This window comes from Helianthus annuus, chromosome 17, assembly GCF_002127325.2.
Source record: "Helianthus annuus cultivar XRQ/B chromosome 17, HanXRQr2.0-SUNRISE, whole genome shotgun sequence".
In the NCBI taxonomy this organism is placed as follows: domain Eukaryota; kingdom Viridiplantae; phylum Streptophyta; class Magnoliopsida; order Asterales; family Asteraceae; genus Helianthus; species Helianthus annuus.
This window is the reverse complement of record NC_035449.2, coordinates 49,493,553-49,513,604: the sequence shown is the minus strand read 5'-3', so window position 1 is coordinate 49,513,604 and position 20,052 is coordinate 49,493,553. Positions and strand designations below refer to the sequence as shown.

At 37.5% G+C, this 20,052-nt stretch overlaps 1 protein-coding gene and 1 pseudogene across 1 annotated transcript; both read left to right on the top strand.

The window, feature by feature from the left end:
• Nucleotides 1-1,151: 1,151 nt before the first annotated feature.
• Nucleotides 1,152-6,772, top strand: LOC110920897 (ankyrin-2). Its single transcript, XM_022165117.2, has 4 exons — nucleotides 1,152-1,621; nucleotides 2,821-3,099; nucleotides 3,164-3,301; nucleotides 5,101-6,772. Exons 1-4 carry the CDS (start codon nucleotides 1,289-1,291, stop codon nucleotides 6,631-6,633), a joined length of 2,283 nt encoding a protein of 760 aa, XP_022020809.1. The 5' UTR covers nucleotides 1,152-1,288; the 3' UTR covers nucleotides 6,634-6,772.
• A 6,221-nt stretch (nucleotides 6,773-12,993) lies between these two features.
• On the top strand, nucleotides 12,994-19,631 carry LOC118488832 (annotated as a pseudogene).
• Nucleotides 19,632-20,052: the final 421 nt, after the last annotated feature.

Sequence of the window (20,052 nt, the reverse complement as noted above, 5' to 3'; positions counted from 1 at the left end):
CATAGGATGCTGGGGTCGGATTATTTTAATCAGTGTTGTAAAAGTCGGATTACTCGGCCGAGTACTCGGCGAGTACTCGGTCCTCGGACCCCCTCCGAGGCGACTTCCTCCTAGGCGGTCTCAATTAGTCGGCCTCGGGACTACTCGGGAGTACTCGGTGCCTAGTCGGCCTAGTCGGCGCCTAGTCGGATGTAGTCGGCCTAGTCGGTCTAGGCGGTCGACGTGGTTTGTTGACTTTTAATCGGTCAAACTCGGTAAAAATCGGCCTACTCGACCTTGTACTCGGACTACTCGGCTTGTACTCAGACTAGTCGGACTTGTATTCAGAATATTTAAACTTTAAACATGTTTCATTTTAAATTATACTCAGTTGACATGAATTATGCTTATTTTAACACATAAATAATATATAACAATTAATTTTCTTTATATTTACCATGTTCGCGTACTCCCCGAGTACTCTCCGAGTACTCCGATTACTCCCAACTCCCCAGTCGGCCGACTAGGGACCGCCTAGCGACTTTTACAACACTGATTTTAATGTATGAAATTATATTTATTAAAAATAAAAACACTTTAATTACTCTAAAAAAACAAGTTACAATCCACGTCATCACTCGACGTTAGCATCAAATAAAGGATAAAAATGAAACAAAAATCCACATCACTACGGTTACCTATGAAATGGATGAAAAAACTCTTAATTTTAATGGAAAATGAATGTTGCGTGACCTGATTGGAACAATTTTAAAACTTGAGTGACCTAATTGAAAAACTTTTAAAACTTGGTTACTATTCTACAAGGGGCTATTTGACAACTTCTGAATGGTTAATTGCTGAACCAATAAGAGGTGTGAACCATTTAATGCTGAATCAGTAAGAGGTATGAACCATTAAGAGGCAGTATAATGCTTAACTGTTTAGAGGCAAATGTCAATTTATATTAGAGGTCTTAATCATTCAGACTTAGTATAATGCTTAACCATTCAGAGGCAAATGTCTGAACCATTAAGACATCAGCTTGTGAAACAAACAGTCTGAACTGTTAAGTGTTGAACCAGTAAAAATCTGAACCATTAACATACTCATTAAGAGGTAAACAAACGGCCCAAAGTTAGTCCAAAAGATGCCAAGCCAAAGCGCTTTGTAACCGTGGTTAAAGTTGAACACTTCTCTCTCCCCCTGCTCTTATCGTCTCTGGCGCTCACATTATTCAATTTTTCTAGAGAGAGAAACCGAAGCTTCCCCCATTTAAATAAACCACCACATATCACACAAACTCACAGCTATGATGGTCTTCGGTCACTCATCCACCGGAACTGGTTTTCTTCCGGCTAAACAACAGATTTTTCCGGTCGACTACGAAGCCGAACTCTCTCAACGCCTCCTCGAAGCCTCCATTTCCGGCGACCTCAACTCTGCCTTTGACTGCGTTGACGATCCCTACGTTGACGTCAACTTCGTCGGCGCTGTTTCCGTTAAAATTCGTACGGCGGAGCTTCACTGCGCCGGTGAGTCGGAAAATGTCGTGCGGTTTGAGTATCAAGAGTTTAAATCTGACGTCACTGCTTTGTTTGTTGCGGTGGTTACTGGAAATGTCAGACTTGTGAGGAAGTTGCTGGTATGAGATTTTGAAATTTCGTTGATTATTATTATTTAATTTAGGATTTAGAAACGGTGTGGTGTGAGTTTTTTATTTTCAGGTCACTGTGTTCGAAAAAATTTAAATGCTGCATTAAATGCTGTTGAATAATTAATTATACATTTTATACTGTTTGAATGAGTTGATGACACTTTTGAATTTTGATTAGTGTTTTAGATATTTAGTTATTATTTACTGTACAATTTGTAACATTATATCTTTAAATTATATCTTGTGTTGGTAAATATGTTAATGTAGAACTATATTGTGGCGGTTCGACGATTTAGGGCTGGAAATCATGCTTATGATGTGTTAACTGTTTGTATGACTTGTGGAGAACAATGCTTGCAGTAGTTTTCTGATTTCTTTGATTTTTTGAGGTGTTTATGCTAATATTTTGATATTATTATTGTATTTGTTTGAAGTTTGATGTTAATCCAACAGTTTAGCATAGGAGTAAGTTTAAAATGCACTGAGAGTTCTGGATCTGGTTGATTTCAATGGTTGATGTTGACTTGCTGTTTGATAGCACACAGTTAGCTAACACTAAGGAGTGTTTATATTTTGGTATTTTTAAACTAATTGCTACGTGGTTTCCTAATTGCTACGTGGTTTCAACTAATTGCTACGTGGTTTCCTAATGGAGTAATTGTTTATGGTCCTACGTGGCAAACTATTACTCCATTAGGAAACCACGTAGCAATTAGTAATAGTATAGTTTTGACTTGCTGTTTCAACTAATTGCTACGTGGTTTCCTAATGGAGTAATTGTTTATGGTACTTTTTTCAGCAAGTTATCTTAAACAATTTCTATTATTGGTTTGCGATCCACCGCCAACAAGATTAACCAATAATACAGGATTGAGAATTAGAGATGGAGATATACATTAGCTATTTTATGAGTATACACGTGTTTACAAAATCTTTTTTCTTAAGGAAAGTCCATGTGATTTATGTATAATCGATTTGAGTCCCATTCTATGCCGTCTTTACATGTAATGTCTTTCCACATCTGTAATTCGGTCCCCGTTTCAGTATGCTGTCAATAAACTATTGATCAGGGTTTATAGAAAAAGACTAAAAGAATACTATGGTGCTCTAAGTCCCATCCCAAGTGGATTTTATTTGTCCATTCCACAAAATGACACTTGTTTTTTGTTTATTTTGGTCAATGATAGAGCCGTGGAGCCGATGTGAATCAGAAACTTTTTAGAGGCTTTTCAATGACAGCGGCTGTAAGGGAGGGCCATCTTGAGATCTTTGAGATCTTACTCAAAGCCGGTGCCTCTCAACTTTCTTGTGAAGAAGCTCTATTAGAGGCCAGCTGTCACGGGCGAGGTGGCAGTTTTATCGAGTTGCTAATGGCTTCTGATCTGATAAGGCCCCATATCGCTGTGCATGCTCTTGTCACTGCATGTTGCAGAGGCTTTATCGACGTTGTTGATGCTCTCTTGAAGGTAAACATCAATACGTCTATTTATTACTATAATCGGCGTAACTAACAAAGTTTTGTAATAACAGTGTGGTGTAGATATAAACGCATCTGCTAGAGTGCTGCTTTGCTCATCTAAGCCTTCTCTCCATACGAATACTAACTGCACACCGCTTGTAGCCGCAGTTGTTAGTAGACAAGTTGCCGTTGTACGTCTGCTTTTACAGGTAAAACTTCTTAATCCAAAATTGATTATCACATAAAACAGAATCTAGTGTCTTGATTACTGGGGTCTTCTGTCTTTGTCATTTACATCTGATTTGATTTAATTATGCCTTAATAATTTCAGATAATATTATTAACTTCTATTTGGATTATTAGGAAAACTGAGTCTAACAATACCCCACTGTTAGATACAACTCCTTTTGACACTATCTTTTAAAGATTCTGGGGCCTTTTAGGCTATTGGGTGTGGTGACGACCCCCATGGTCACCATGGCCCTCCATATCAGCGTCATGTCACTCACTTCTAATCTATCATCCAAAATCACTAACTACCCTAAGGGTGTGGTCATTACCCAAGCCAATATTCTCTTATTTTAATTTATTTTTGTGAAAAGGAAAAAGAAATATTGAAAAAGGAAATGAGGCTCATGGTTGCCATGGTTTAATCCATGCCAACCATGGTGGATGAGGCAAGGAGGTGGTGTAGCAATCCATTAATGGTCCTACGTGGCGATTGATGATCCAACTCATGCCCCCACACCCTTCAGCCTTAGTATCTTTGTTACAACAACTGTTGAACAGCTGGACTTTTGTATCATCATGGTTCACCAAATTCACCAGAAATCCAGAAAATGTATTTGTCCAGTAGTTGGTTGAGCTGTGTAATGAATAATAATAATAATCATTCACCTTATCCTTTACAACAGTAGATCTTATTTTACTTCACTACTATAAAACAAAACATGTCCCTACTAAATCCGTCAGAGTTATTCCTAAAACATTTACTCAATTATGTCCCTACAGAAACTAAGGAAATACGGAACGTACAAACCATTCCAGCTGGCATTTTTGAGATATCATTTAGGACCCTGTTATTTATTAGCTTGGGTGTTGTTGACGAATCTTCCTATGAATAGATAAAGATCTGATTCAGGCTATATATTCTATAATTAAATTGATAAGATAGAAAAATAGCTCAATAGAAACAGAGATGACACTTTAAGACATGACCCATTAATATGGCATGACTTGTTGCGGAGTTAAACGGGTTCGGTTTGGGGTAAATGTGTTTGGGTCATAAACGGGTCGACACATTAATGATACGGTTAACAACCTGTATAAATGGGTTCAACGTGACTAATACGTTTATGACTCACATAACCCGTGTAAGTAATTGTTTTAAATGGGTTAAGAAATCCACATGATCCGTATGAGACCATGTATAAGAAGTTAAAAACAATGTATATTTATCATCTTATAAATAGTTAAATGTATTACTGTAGATTTATAACCCTAACTACATCTACTTACTATAACTTTTGCAGTGTGGAAGTCTTTTGTTCTAAGTTTGATTAAAATTGCGTCAGTAATGATTTTAAATGTGTCGTGTCGTTCGTGTTGTTGAGCCTATTATATTTAATCGTGTCAAATATGTTGTGTCATTTGTATTATTAATCATGTCAAACGTGTTATGACGTGTAACCCACTTATTAAACATGTACGCTAAGTTAAACGTGTTGTATTCAGGTTCAATATGTGTACATGTGGTGTTGAACACGAAACATTTTTTCAGTTCTAAATAAATCACTCATACTCAATTATTATATGCATAAAACCGAATTGGAATATTATTGGGATTATATCATGTTGAATCATATATACTAATTCTTTTCGATTAGAACAAACTTGACCCATAAAAAAAGTTTATCATTCAACCAGTCAACCGACAATAATGCATCGTTTGTCTTCTTCTACCACATGCATGTAACTAACATCGCGTGTTATATTTATTTATTTCCAGGCGGGGTCGAATGTCAACATCAAGGTCCAGTTAGGAGCATGGTCATGGGACACAGCTTCAGGTGACGAATTTCGGGTCGGTGCAGGACTATCCGAACCCTACGCGATCACTTGGTGTGCAGTAGAGTACTTTGAAGCTAGTGGTTCCATATTGCAAATGTTACTCCAACACCTCCCCCTCAACACATGTCACAATGCTAGAACTCTCCTACATCACGCGGTACTTTGCGGCAACACAGGAGCCGTAAAAACACTTGTACAATGCGGGTCCCACATCGAATTCCCAATCAAAACCACACAAAAAGATGAAACCCGAGCGATACACTTAGCTGCACGTCTTGGGTTTCCATTGGTTCTTCAGTTGTTAATAGACTCTGGTTGTGATATTAATTCAAGAACCAAACTCAATGGTAACACTGCTTTAATGATATGTGCTAAGTTTAAACGAGAAGAGTGTGTCCGAGTCTTGACCAAAGCTGGCGCTGACCTCGGTTTGACCAACTTGACTGGTCAATCGGCTCAGTCTATTGCTGAATCGAATCGATGGTCTCTTGGCTTTCAAAAAGCAGTGTTGGACGTTATAAGATCGGGTACGGTACCCACATCTAGTAACAAGGCTGTCTTTTCGCCTTTGATGTTTGTAGCTCATTCAGGAGATGTGCAAGCTTTGAAAGCTTTGATTTCTCGAGACGATGTTAATCTCGATGATCAGGACGAAAAGGGGTTTTCGGCGGTTATGGTGACTGCAATGAAAGGTTATATAGAAAGCTTTAGGGTTCTTGTGTATGCGGGATGTGACGTGAAGCTTACTAATAAGGCTGGTGAGACCGCGATTTCTCTATCGAAAATGAATGAGAATTCGGACATGTTTGAGAAGGTAATGATCGAGTTTACGTTAGAGAAAGGTAACCAAAATGCTAGAGGGTTTTATCCTCTACATTATGCTGCACGTCATGGAGATATGCACGCGGTCAAACTGTTGACCAGTAGGGGATATGATGTAAACATCCCCGACGGGGATGGATACACACCCCTCATGTTAGCCGCAAGAGAAAACAATGGACAAATGTGTGAACTATTGATCTCGTGTGGGTCGGTTTGTGGCTACAAAAATTCAAAAGGGGAAACCGCACTCTCACTTGCGAGAAAACACGCAGAGAACACTACGGAGTGTGTGATACTAGATGAGCTTGCTAGGGTACTAGTTCTTCGTGGCGAGAACGTGTTGAAACATACAAAGGGAGGAAAAGGCGGTTCACATAGGAAAGATTTGAAAATGACAAGTGAAGGGGTCTTAAGATGGGGGGATTCGAGTAGTAGAAACGTCGTTTGTCGCGAAGCTGAGGTGGGACCGAGTGTCGGTTTTGTGAGGTGTAGGAGGAAGAAGGGAGATGCTGACATGGCGGGGGTGTTCCGGGTGGTGACGGTGAAGAACAAAGAGGTGCATTTTGTTTGTGATGGTGGGTTAGAAATGGCAGGGTTGTGGGTTAGGGGGATAAAGCTTGTGACAAGAGATGTGAGAAAAAATGATTAGAGAGGTAGCAAATCCTTCTTTAAAGCTTTTGTATGTATAGATAATTAGTTATGGTACCATGAAAGCATGAAATACTTCGTCTTGAAGTATTATTTTTCATTGAATAAAAGCAATATGATGAATACTAATCTCATTTGTTTGTTTGATTGGAAAGAACATATTAGATTAGTAAGACCCACAATCTCAAACATAAGAATCACAAACGATAACATTTTTATATTTTTGTAATAACCATTTTATGTTGATAATTGAATTATGTGACCTAGGTAACATATATTGATGATTTTACAAAAAAATATGCTAATGTGATGCTTATACAAGTATTTCGAAAATATATTTTTTTGGGTATGGTAGCATGTCTATATCAATACTTTATACTTGACTACAAGCTTTAATAATGTCGCAAAACTGTATGCCAATATGTTTTATCCAATTCTATTCTTAACTGTTGTAATTTCTAGAATTTTCAGTTAACCCATCTGCTACTATTTTACATGAAAAATGATAAATCATTTTTTTTTAATTTTATATTCAGTAAAACTATTTGTACGAAAATTTTGACTAAACCCATGTGCTACTATTTACATGAAATACGATAAACCAGATTTTTTGAATCTTTTATTCAATAAAACTATTTTGATACAAGATGTACTTTATAAAATAATTGCTTGTACGACACATTGTTTTAAACGTTGACAAAACAACTAAAATACACCTCCATATATGTGAGTTAGAGAGAGAGAGAGAGAGAGAGAGAGAGAAAAGGGATAGTGAAGGAATTTGTACGTGACCAACATGAAAAGGAGGGGGGATTATTGCCATGTTGCCATTGCATATGGCCGTCCTAAGAGTCTCAAAAAAAAAATCCGAACGAGTAGAAAAAATGGCCTCTATACTTATATGACTAGTAATAGTCGATCACAATCACAGTATGAATGTTGAAAGCCGAACTTGGTTAGCGAAAGAAACAATTTTCGTAAAGGAGGTGGTGTTCGATTACAAATATGATTATATAATGAGAATTTGATAACTTAAACATGGAAATCATTGTATGACGTTTTATTTGAATAATGGAAAGGATTAACATCTTTTTTTTTTAAAGTTGATTTAATTTTAAGATAGCAGCTATTTCTAAAATTACAATGCCGTAAAAAACCTCAAATTACACACAAGAACTGCGCGTCAAAGAGTCACCTTCCTTTCTCGCTTTACCATTTCGTTTTAGCCTGTTTTCTTAGTTTAAAAATATAATATTGTAATTCCTTGTTTTGATCATGTTCATCACAAAATTGAGGAACAAAGTAATTTAACCAACTCAAATTGATTAGAGTGCATAATTCTCTAATGGATTAACTGAATCATAACAAGAACAATGTAATAATACTTGTTTACGATTCCATTTTGACAAAGTAACATTACATTACAATTTGTATAAACGTGAACAACCATTTATCTACGCTATATCTCAACCCTATATATAGAGTTTACTCTCTGCGCTACTTAACTAGGCGCGCCCCTAGTTGTTGCATTACCAGATGCTCTATTTCAGATCTCAAACATATAAACACGTATCGGACACAATATAACCGATCTAAACAAGATTTCTAAGCTGTTGACACCAAACTTGCACCAACATAATAATATAATGATAAAAACTCATCAATATATCCTGCATTAACAATAAAAAATCAGGCTATATATATATATTCGTATCTATAAAAGTTAACTGGGTTAGAGGCAAAGGATATAATGTAACGCTCAACTTTTTCATACTTTCCATAATTAGAAAGCGTTGCTTATAATTCTATTTTTGGAAACCTTGTAATCTTGTAATCATCTTTTCGTTGTAAAATCCGAGACTTGGATCATAATGAAAATCGTATTTTTTCTTAGATTCATGTTATACACGCTTATTACGTGTTCATACGTTTAAAATTGTTAATCATGTGACACTTTAACCACAATTTGTGCAAAATATGTCAACTTGCAAACATATGACCTATATACTCAATTCATGCGAAATACGACACTTATTCTCGACAAAGATACATGTTTATACTTGTTTTATGTTGGTTTTATAAAATAATTACGTAACATACCCTTATTATATAGTTCTTGTACGCAAAACCCCCTAAAAATAACTTAAAACATCAAATATGGAAGTATGGGGGGGGGTGTTTTGTACATAAATCAAACAAATTCTCAAACTCAGAGCTCTCACCGGCCGTGACCCGGCTCACCAATTTCTTCGCGGCCCGCGAGGCCATGGATCCGCGACCAGATGTGATCAGCCTTGCTGATTGGCGGGTTTTGTTGTGTTTTATGGGTTTAAACTTGTGTTTCTTGTCTTAAATGCTCACCAAACCCAACCCTAAACACTTCCCTATAAAACCCAAGCGCCTTCCACACATTTTCCACTTTAACAAATGTCGCAACCCCCACCCCTTGCCCCGAGGGGCGGGCGGCCGCGAGATGCACAGAGCCGGTGGTATCGATGTTTATCAATTTGGCAGCGAAATTAAACATCGGGACCGTAGTTAGGAAATAGTTTATCAGAGTTAAAACACCACACTTTTGTAATAAATACATGGGAAAAACCCAAGTTTCCATTATAATATATTTATAGGGATAAACCCTAATTTATTGAAATAAAACTTCTTTCTTATTTAGGTAACTTTTATAGCCAATTTTCCAAGCCTTCTGTGCTCTCCAGCTGGCTTCTATTAGCTTCACATTAAGTTACCTGAAACGCGTTTTAAAAAGTTTTATCAGCAAGAAATACTGACGAGTGCATCCCAGTTTAATCAAAACAAGCTTTTATATTTTTACAGTATTGAGAGTGATTACAATGTTTATATCTACCCAATTACCACCCACGGTACTGTCAATCCTGACTTATGGTCATGCTACTATTCACAATATAGTAACAAGTAATGTATACAAAACCCCAACATACCGACAGTAATTGTAGAATACATAGACTCAATCACTGTTATCGTAATTTAAAACAATTAAGGTTTTGATAAAAAAGTTTGGTAGAAAAGGAGAATGACTCACTTTGCTGTTTTAGATAATACTACTGCTTTATGGTGATTTCCTGGTTATAATCTATTAAAATTAAACAATGCACACGTGTTAGTAAGATAACCCAATTTACATTAGCCATACCCCCGAGATAGAACTCCAACGACTGAGTCAGGCAGAGCCTTGACATGCGTTACGGAGCCCTAGATCAATCGGGTAGAGTAACTAATACGTAACCAGGGGTTATAATACTTACAACGAGGCAGAGCTTCGCTTTTTTTTAGGGGTATAATATCGAGCAACATTATTGCTATTATAGGGGCTTTAGAGAAAGAAAAGAAATGAGCGACGTTAAACTGAGCCTGAGGCCCCTTTTTATAGTGCAGATTGGAGGGCGGCTCGCGACTTCTTCATCGAAATCTCTCACGGCCCACGAGAGATATAGGGTAGGGTCTAGCTTAGATGAATCAACAGTGTAGGTTTAACACGCATGGGGATACGTGGCGCAACCTGGTGCAGCCTGGTGCCACCTTGTCGCGGCCCGCGACAGACCCAGAGATATGGTCGCGCCCTGCGAGGACACCATTTATTTATCTTTATTTGATTTTTATAAATATAAAGGTATTTTATGCTTGTTTTTCGTATACGAGGTATATTATAGGCAATTTAGAGCATGTTCAGGGTTTTAGGAGAGTTGTTACATCCTCCCCACCTTGTTTTAGATCTCGTCCTTGAGGTCTACTAGAACAGGTGTGGATATTTCCTTTGCATCTCTGATTCAAGCTCCCAAATGTATTCTGGTCCTCTCTTGGAATCCCATTTCACTTTGACCAGAACTAATCTCTTCTGTTTGAGATTCTTGATCTTTCTGTCTTCAATCTGCAAGGGTTTCTCTACAAACTTAAGTTTCTCATTTACCTCTATGTCCTTAAGAGGTACCATTAACGATTCATCTGCTAAACATTTCTTAAGATTACATACATGAAATATATCATGTATTCCTGCCATTTCCTCTAGCAGTTGTAGCTGGTAAGCTACTGGTCCTATTCTTCTAATAATCTCAAAAGGTCCAACATACCTGGGGCTTAGCTTTCCCCTTTTTACGAATCTGACCACTCCTTTCCATGGAGAAACTTTTAATAATACCTTATCTCCTACTTGAAATTCCAACGGTTTTCGTCTGTTATCAGCATAACTCTTCTGACGATCTCGTGTTGCTTTTAGTCTTTCCTTGACTTGAATAATCTTGTCCATTGTTTCTTGTACTATCTCTGGTCCAGGCAGTTGTTTTTCTCCAATTTATGCCCAACAGACTAGAGTTCGGCACTTTCGTCCATAAAGTGCTTCAAATGGTGCAACATTGATACTGGTATGATAGTTGTTATTGTAGGAAAATTCTATTAATAGTAAATAATCGTCCCAATTTCCTCTGAAATCAATTACACAAGCTGACAAGCTCTAAGCATATCCTCCATTGTTTGAATTGTCCTTTTGCTTTGTCCGTCCATTTGAGGATGATTAGTTGTGCTTAGTTTTAATTTGGTTCCCATTGCTTTCTGGAAACTAGTCCAAAAATGAGAAGTAAAATGACTATCTCTATCAGAAACAATAGATAAAGGAATTCCATGTAATAAAACTATTTCATTTACATATAACTTGGCTAATTGTTCCATACTAAAAATTTCCTTCATAGGTAAGAAATGAGCAGCTTTGGTTAATCTGTCTACAATCACCCAGATTGCATCATTACCTTTTCGTGTCTTGGGTAATTTAGTAACAAAGTCCATTGTTATCAATTCCCATTTCCATATAGGCATTTCTAGTTGCTGCAATAAACCTGAGGGTTTCAGATGTTCAGCTTTAACATGTGAACAGGCTAGACACTTAGCAACATAGGTTGTTATATCCTTTTTCATTCCTATCCACCAGAAATTCTTTCTTAAGTCTTGATACATCTTGTCATTACCAGGATGTATCGTATACTTAGACTTATGGGCTTCTTCTAAAATTCGGTGGCGTAGGTTTCCTTGTTTGGGTATCCAGATTCTTTTCTTATGGAATCTCCAAATTCCATCCGTTCCTTGTTCTAATTCCTTAATCATTCCTTTTAATCTTTCAGTATCGTCCTTGATTACTGTTTCCTGCATTTCTCTAGTTTGCTCATTTAAATCTATCTGCAGATTTAGTTTGAGAGAACGTACTCGTCTTGGCTTTTCATGATACTTTCGACTTAAAGCATCAGCTACTACATTAGTCTTTCCTGCATGATACTGGATATCACAATCATAATCATTGAGAATCTCCATCCAGCGTCTCTGTCTCATATTTAGCTCCTTTTGCCCAAAACATATCTTAGACTCTTATGATCGGTGAAAACAGTAAACTTGCTACCATAAAGATAATGTCTCCAAATTTTAAGGGCAAAAATTATGGCTCCTAACTCTAGATCATGGGTTGTATAATTTTCTTCATGATTCTTAAGTTGTCTAGAGGCATAGCCTATAACCTTTTGACGTTGCATCAACAGACATCCATAACCTAACTTAGAAGCGTCACAATAGACTATCAAGTCTTCAGTTCCTTCTGGTAACGCGAAGATAGGTGCGTTGCTTAACTTCTGCTTTAGAATTCTAAAAGTTTCTTCCTGTTTTGGTCCCCATTCAAACTTAACTGATTTGCAAGTCAGTTTGGTTAAGGGAATAGCTATTCTAGAAAAATCTTGAATAAAACGTCTATAATAACCTGCTAGTCCAAGAAAACTTCTCACCTCCGTTGGTGATTCAGGGACTTTCCACTTAGTAATCGCCTCGATTTTTGTGGGATCTACATGAATTCCTTCATGATTAATCAGGTGTCCAAGGAATTCATTTCCTTTAACCAAAATTCGCATTTTGAAAATTTAGCATAAAGTTTTTCTTTTCTCGGCAAATTCAGAAGTATAAACAAATGCTCTGCATGATCTTCTTTACTCGTAGGTGTTGTTTGTTTTTTCTGCAGGAAAACCTCTTCTGCTGCAGGCCACATCTGCAGACATCTGCAGGAGAAGAGGTGGACCAAATGTCTGCAGTCTGCAAGGAGAAGAGGGTTTGTTTTTTTTATATAAAACCTCTTCTAGTTTAAAACACACACAAAACTCTCTCTACTCTCTCTCTACTCTCTCTCTAAAATCTGAACCACCGCCATCATCACCACCGCCACCACTTCACCACCGCCACCACTTCACCACCGCCATCATCACCACCACCGTCACCACCTCCGCCTTCACACCGTCACCTCCCTAACATAGGGTTCCATCGAGTCGGAAGATTTCGAGATGATGATGATGGTCTGAACGACATGTCGACGGCTCCGGCCACCGTTCTCGGTCTCCTGCTGCTCCCTCTCCCTCTCTCTCTCTGTCTCGATTTGGGGGTTTGTTCGATTTAGGGTTTTGGTTCGATTTGGGGTCGGAGCAGGGGTTCGATTTGGGGGTTTTGATGATGATGATTTGGGGTTTTGATGATGATGATGGTGTCGGAGCAGGGGTGGTGGTGGCGGAGCAGTGGTGTCGAAGCAGGGGTGGTGGTGGCGGAGCAGTGGTGTCGGAGCAGGGGTGGTGGTGTCGGAGCAGGGGTGGAGGTGATGATGATGATGATGATGATGGTGGCGGAGCAGGGGAGGTGGTGACGGAGCAGGGTTGGAGGTGGAGGTGGTGCCAAGAAGAGGTAAAAAGCTTTGGTTTATATCTTCCTCAGGAAGAGGCTGGGGAGAGGTAAAAAGCACTTCTCAGAAAAAAAAAAAAAACAAACACTCTTCTGAGGCTAAACCTCTTCCCGCGTCTGCACGGTGCAGACAGAAGAGGCCAGGAAGCTCTTCTTGAAAAAAACAAACACCACCTTAGAGTAAATAAGAATATCATCTATAAAGACAATTATGAATTTATCCAGATATGGTTTACATATTCTGTTCATCATGTCCATAAATGCGGCTGGGGCATTGGTTAAACCAAATGGCATGACTGTAAATTCATAATGACCGTACCTTGTTCTGAAAGCAGTTTTAGGAATGTCCTCTTCCTGTACTTTCAGTTGATGATATCCTGAGCGTAAATCGATCTTAGAAAAGAATCGAGCTCCTTGAAGTTGATCGAACAGATCATCGATTCTTGGTAGTGGGTACCGATTTTTAATCGTAACCTTGTTCAATTCTCGGTAATCAATGCACATACGCATTGATCCGTTCTTCTTCTTGACAAACAAGATTGGTGCTCCCCATGGTGATGAACTAGGTTGTATGAAACCTTTCTCTAGAAGTTCGTCCAATTGTTTCTTCAGTTCTTGCATCTCTGCTGGCGCTAAACGGTAAGGTGCCTTGGCAATCGGTGCTGTCCCTGGTATTAGGTGAATTCTGAATTCAACCTCTCTATCTGGCGGTAATCCAGGTAACTCTTCTGGGAAAACATCTGAGAATTTAGATACTACTGGAATATCTTTCAATTCTTTTCCTTTAGTATTAATGATTATGGAAATCATATACACTAGTGATCCTTTCCTTGCATAGCTTGCTGTTTTCATCACAGAGATGAATTTTGTGGACCTGGTTGGCTTATCTCCTTTAATTGTGATCTTTTTACCCTTTAGTGAACTTACTTGTACTGACTTTTGATCACATAGAATGCTGGCATGGTAGGCTACTAACTAATCCATTCCTAATACGATATCAAATCCAGCCAGATTCATTGGGTAAAGGTTAGCAATAATATTATGGTTTAAAATTTCTATTCTTGCTCCCTGCAAGATTTCAGTGATCTTAATGGATTCTCCATTTGCTGTTTCTACCAAACATTCTTGTTGAAGTTTAGCTAATGGTTGATTGAGAAGTTTGCAGAACGAAGTATTAATAAAACTTTGGTTTACACCAGAGTCAAATAATACTTTAGCAATCACACCCGGAATCATCTTGGCTTCCTCGGCTGTCAGAATAAATGCTCTGGCATTCTTAGTAGTTTTGCTGTTTGTTGTTGGAGCTAGTTTCGAACAGTTCGGTTTGATATGCCCAGTCTCTCCACAGTTAAAGCATAGCTTGTTGCTGGGTTTCTTCCTGCAGTCTTCTTCCTTGTGTCCCACATTTTGCAGAAGTTGCAGTATATTGAACATTTTTCCTGAATGCTTCTTTTTGCAATACTTACAGTAAGGTGCAGAAGTAGAACCTGTATTTTTCCCACGGTAGGTATTTCCCTGACGAAATTCTTGGGTAAGTCTTTGGGCTAGGTTCTTTCTCTGGTTTTCTTCTTGCGTACGTACCAATTCATCAGTCAAGGTATTGGCTAGTTCTACCACTTCTTCTATGGTTTGTGGTCTAGCTGCCTTGACTACATGTCTGGTTTCACCGATTAATCCCCAGATGTAACGGGAGATTAATACTGGTTCTGGTGAGGCTAGGGTTGGCACTATTCTAGCATATTCGAAGAATATGGTAGTGTAACCCTTGCAGTCTATTCCAGTCATTTTAAAATTTAAGAACTTATTAGCGATTTGTTCTTTTTCACGAGGAGAACAAAATTTCCTTTCAACTATGTCCTTAAAGTTAGTCCATTCCATATTATAAATTTTATCACTTCCTCTAGACTGGAGAATGGTATTCCACCACTCTAGAGCTGCATTCTTAAAAAGATTAGAAGCAAACATAATCTTATCTTCATCTGCACATTTGCTTATTTTTAAGACTGCTTCTGTCTTTTCTATCCAACGTAGAGCTGCAATGGCTCCTTCATTGCCAGAGAATTCTATTGGTTTGCAAGACCAGAATTCTTTGTAAGAACAACCATATGACATGGTTCTTCTTCTTTTTGGAATAGGTAATTGGAGTAGCGGTCCATTATTCACGCTGTGACTGGGGTCAGTAGGTGGGTCGTTTACTTCCACTTATAGTTTTATTATTTTCTGCTTCTTTAACAGTCTTGATGATATATGGCATTGCGTCGATAATTCCTTGTGCTACTATAAGTTGGATGGCACTGTTATTTACTTGGTTTCCATTATTATCATTATTCTGGTTTTCCTGATTTACTTCGTTGTCCATCTGGATTATAAACATTTATCAGGTAATAATATCACTAAATAAGATTTAATGCAACAATCAGGCAAACAAATTGATCAAAAACGTCGAACATTGCAACTTTTACTTCGTTACAACGCAGCCTCTACTGATACAACATCATTCATCGTCGACGGAATTTTCAGGGTTCAGAAGCTTGTTCCGGTACCTGTTTATTTTTGGTTTACCACTGAATGATCGAATTTGTTTATTATCTTGGCCATGTTAGTCTCTTTTAACTAAACCAACTCTGATCGATCACCACACAATTGAACATTTCTGATTTAATGTATTTAATTAGTTTATTATGAAGGTGAGTGGGCACCAAGTGTTTGATAAAAGTTCACCTCTTTCTTTGTCTCTCTTTTTCTTTACAATTCTAGGAATTAGTAGACTATCACTATTTATATGAACTGATCATGTACACAGGATGACCTGGCTTGGTTAGCGTTTTGCAACAATATATACAAGTTTGTGAATGGATTGGGGTTTTACCTCTTATATAATTTGTCACTTGGTACTCACTCCAACTATTTTAGATAAAAAGCCTGTTTTTGGGTAAGCTTCATCAAGATTTTTTATTGGCTCAACTCTCAATATGTCAATGGTTATATTAATTGGAATTTGATTGTAATCTTTGTCAGAACTATGTATCTGTAAGGGCCTGTTTTGTTGTTTACTCATTATATATATGTTGTCTGATTGGATAAAATGAGGTCAGGATGGAGCTGTTGTTTGTTTAATTATGTTTTATAATTTAGATGAATAGCATGAGTAAATTATATTTATGGCGCTTGATAATTCTTTTGAATTAAGGACAAAGAAATTGCCAACTTATAAATTTTGTTTCCCAAAACTATTATTTAACTATTGGTTTTTGTTTTTGTTGCTATGTACGAATTAAACATTATGGTTTTTGAAGATTCTTACAGTTACTTTCATAAAATGGGAGTTGGGTCCAATCCATTAGATCTATAGAATTTGAACCTTTGTTTTCTAAATTTCTTGTTGCAGAAAGCAGTTGCTGGTATAAGGCGTATCAATTTGGATGGATTGTGATGGAGAGTCTTTGATGCCTAAGTCCAGGTATGCAAAAAAAAAAAAAAAAAAAAAAAAAACATATTTTAATTTTTGACTGGTAAACGTTATGTAATCTTTAAATATGATTAATATCAATACAAATTTATACAATTCCTAAACCTTTAATGCAGGTCCTTGGAAGATTAGCATCACAAATCTCTACAGTGGTTCAAGGAAAAGATAAACCTACATATACACCTAATCGTGATGATGGTGATATGTGTGTTGTGCTTAATGCTAAAGATATGCGTCACTGGAAGAAAACTCACTAATAAGTTTTACCGTTGGCACACCGGGCAAGTATCATTTTTCCTTACAAATCTTTAATCATATTTTTTTAACATAATATCACATATTATATTAGTTTACAGGTATACTAGGTTAGAACCCTGTGTAATACACGGGTTGAATAAATGTAATTTTATATACCAAATAATAGAACAATATATCTTTAAAAATCTCGTTTATTACATGGGTTGAATAAATGTAATTTTATATATTAAATAATAAAAAAGTTATATCTTTAAGAACCTTGTGTATTGTACGGGTTGAGTAAATTTAATACATCTATCAACAGATATTTCAATTAAAAAAACATATATGAACATCATCATTCACATTTAATAACTCTCTTTCTCATAATCAACAATCACCTCCCACCGTCTGCACCTGACAACCACCACCTCCCACCATCTCCACCTGACAACCACCACCTTGCACCACCCCCACCGACCACCACCTTGCACCACCCCCACCTACCCTCCACCTTGCACCACCCCACCTGAGCACCGCCCCCACCTGACCACCAACATAAACCACCGACATCAGATATCTCTAAATACCACCCGACGACGGTTCCAATGGACTCCGTCGTCACCGTCATAATCCGAGTGTGTAAAGTCGCCGGAGCTAGAGCTATTGGCTCGAAACCCTAGGAGGTTGTCACCTTCTGAACTCAGATCCACCGTTGTCATCTATGTGGTTACCGAAACCCTAGAGTTCTTTCTTGGCTCGAAACCCTAGATCTGCGTTCGTCTCTCTCTCTCTCTCTCCTGTTTCTCTCTCGTTCGGCTCTCTCCCTCTTTCTAGTGCAGAATGGGGGTGGTGCTCCATGCAAGATGGTGGTTGTTCAGATCTGCCGGTGTGGTGGTGGTGCGGGGTTGTTGGTGCGGGATGGTGGTTGGGGGTGATGGTAATGTCTGGTGGTAATGGAGGTGGTGGTGGTTGCGGTTGAAGTGTGTGGTGGTTGCGATGGATGGTGAGTGGGGATGGTGATTGATGGTGGTCACAAAAGCAGGGCCGGCTTGGGCCAGGTGCAGAGTGGGCCAGCGCACAGGGCCCAAACACCCAAGGTCCCATACATTTATTTTTATATATATATTTTGTTTATAAATAGCTTTTGAGCAACATATTAAACATAAAAGAGTAGTGCTCTGTTGGCTTATCACATTTATTTCATAGAATAGCCCCAAGTTCGAGACATGTTACACGCTTAGTTTTTCCATTTCTTTGCTTTAAGTCCTTCTCTACTTGTGTTTGTGCTTTGATCAACCCAATTTTTTAGGTTTTAATCCAGTTTTTCTATTTCCCAGTAACTTTCTTTTCTTTTTTCTTTTTCTTTGTGGCCGAATTAATGTTTAGACTTTGATTATTTGAATGTATAAAGATTTGGATACAGGGCCCAAATTTTTTATCTTGCACAGGCCAAAAATATTTTTATGATTTTCGAAGACGGCCCTGCACAAAAGGTATAGAGAGAGAGAAGAGTGATGAATGATGAATTGAGAAATGGATTGGATTTTTTGTAGGTAATAATAAATAAATACTATATAATATGTAAAATTATTGAATTACCTTTACTTTGAACTGAAATGACAAAATTTCCCTTACTTCTAACAATAAAAATGAATGGAGTTAAGTCCGGGGAGTATATTAGAGAACCAATAGAAACATCGGGGAGTAAAATGACTATTTTTAAAAGATTGAGGCAAAACCATTATAACGACCAAACCACAGGGAGCAAAACGGAAGTTAACTCTAATTGATCAAGATAAATAATTTTGAAATCTAATAAATATTTCAAATGATTATATTATCTCCTATACGAATTGTTTAAATTTATATTAAATTTAATTTTATAATTATCTTTTAATTAATATTAATTATCTATAATTAAGAAGGAGATAGAGACGAGAAAACTAAAAAATAGATGGCTCCAATGAATGACATGTGTCCCCCTATTGGTTTCTTTTATTATATGTATAGAAGATAGGACACCTTAAAGAAAGGAGTTTAAAAGATCAGATGGCTAAGGATTCTACAGAAGTCATTAGGAAAGCTGTTTTACGTATGCTCCCGAGAAACAAACTGCGTGATGTGAGTGAGTTTATAATTTATGTAAACTGTTAATGATTTCTAGTTACGGTTTCTGTTTATTTATTATTTATTATTTATTGTTAATGTTAATTGTTACAGGACAGAGATCGTAAACTGAGAATATTTTCAGGCGGTGAGCACCCATTTGGTGACAAGCCACTTGAATCGTTTGTGATGCCACCTAGACAAGTACGTTAATTGCGTCCATGTGTAAAGCGGGCCATGATTCGGGCCCAAAAGAAAGCTGAGGAACAAGAAGGTGGAAAGGTTACAAGCAAAGGTAAAAGAAGACAAGAAGAAACAGTATTGACCAACTGAATTCCTTAGATCATGCAAACTTAAACCATGCGAATTGCGAATCATAGTCGAATGACTGAGTCTTGTTTTAGAGTTTGTTTTCAGTTGGTGAGCTTTTTTGTATTGTTAAGAAGTTTTTAATGTAGACATGGTCATTTGAATTTCGCATGGTATGTTATTCCTCGAAATGGGTTGCATTTTGATAACACGTCAATCTGATAAAAAAACTAGTTAAGAAACGGGCCGAACGGTTTAGGAGTGCAGGTGGGTCTAGCCGAGGCCAAGGCGGAATTAAAAAATAAATAAATAAATTATATATTTTATAAAAAATAAAATACTAACTAATTTCATCATTAGATTAATCTAAAACATCAAAAAGACACATTAAAAAGACATGGAATGTTTGAAATTGACACAAAAGTCTAAAACATCATAACCCCCCTGAGGCACGTACAATATAACCCCTAAGGCACGTACAAATAACCCCTTGAGGCGATGCCTCAAACTCGTTTTTTGGGCGCCTCGCCTCATTTGGTCCATATATTTGGTATATTTGACCGTGTTGGA

Bases quoted from the DNA above. Each gene is read 5' to 3' on its own strand.
- LOC110920897 (XM_022165117.2), top strand. From the start codon at position 1,289: ATGATGGTCTTCGGTCACTCATCCACCGGAACTGGTTTTCTTCCGGCT. The intron at 1,622-2,820 runs GTATGAGATTTT...GGTCAATGATAG, and splicing joins GACTTGTGAGGAAGTTGCTG to AGCCGTGGAGCCGATGTGAA. The intron at 3,302-5,100 runs GTAAAACTTCTT...ATTTATTTCCAG, and splicing joins TTGTACGTCTGCTTTTACAG to GCGGGGTCGAATGTCAACAT.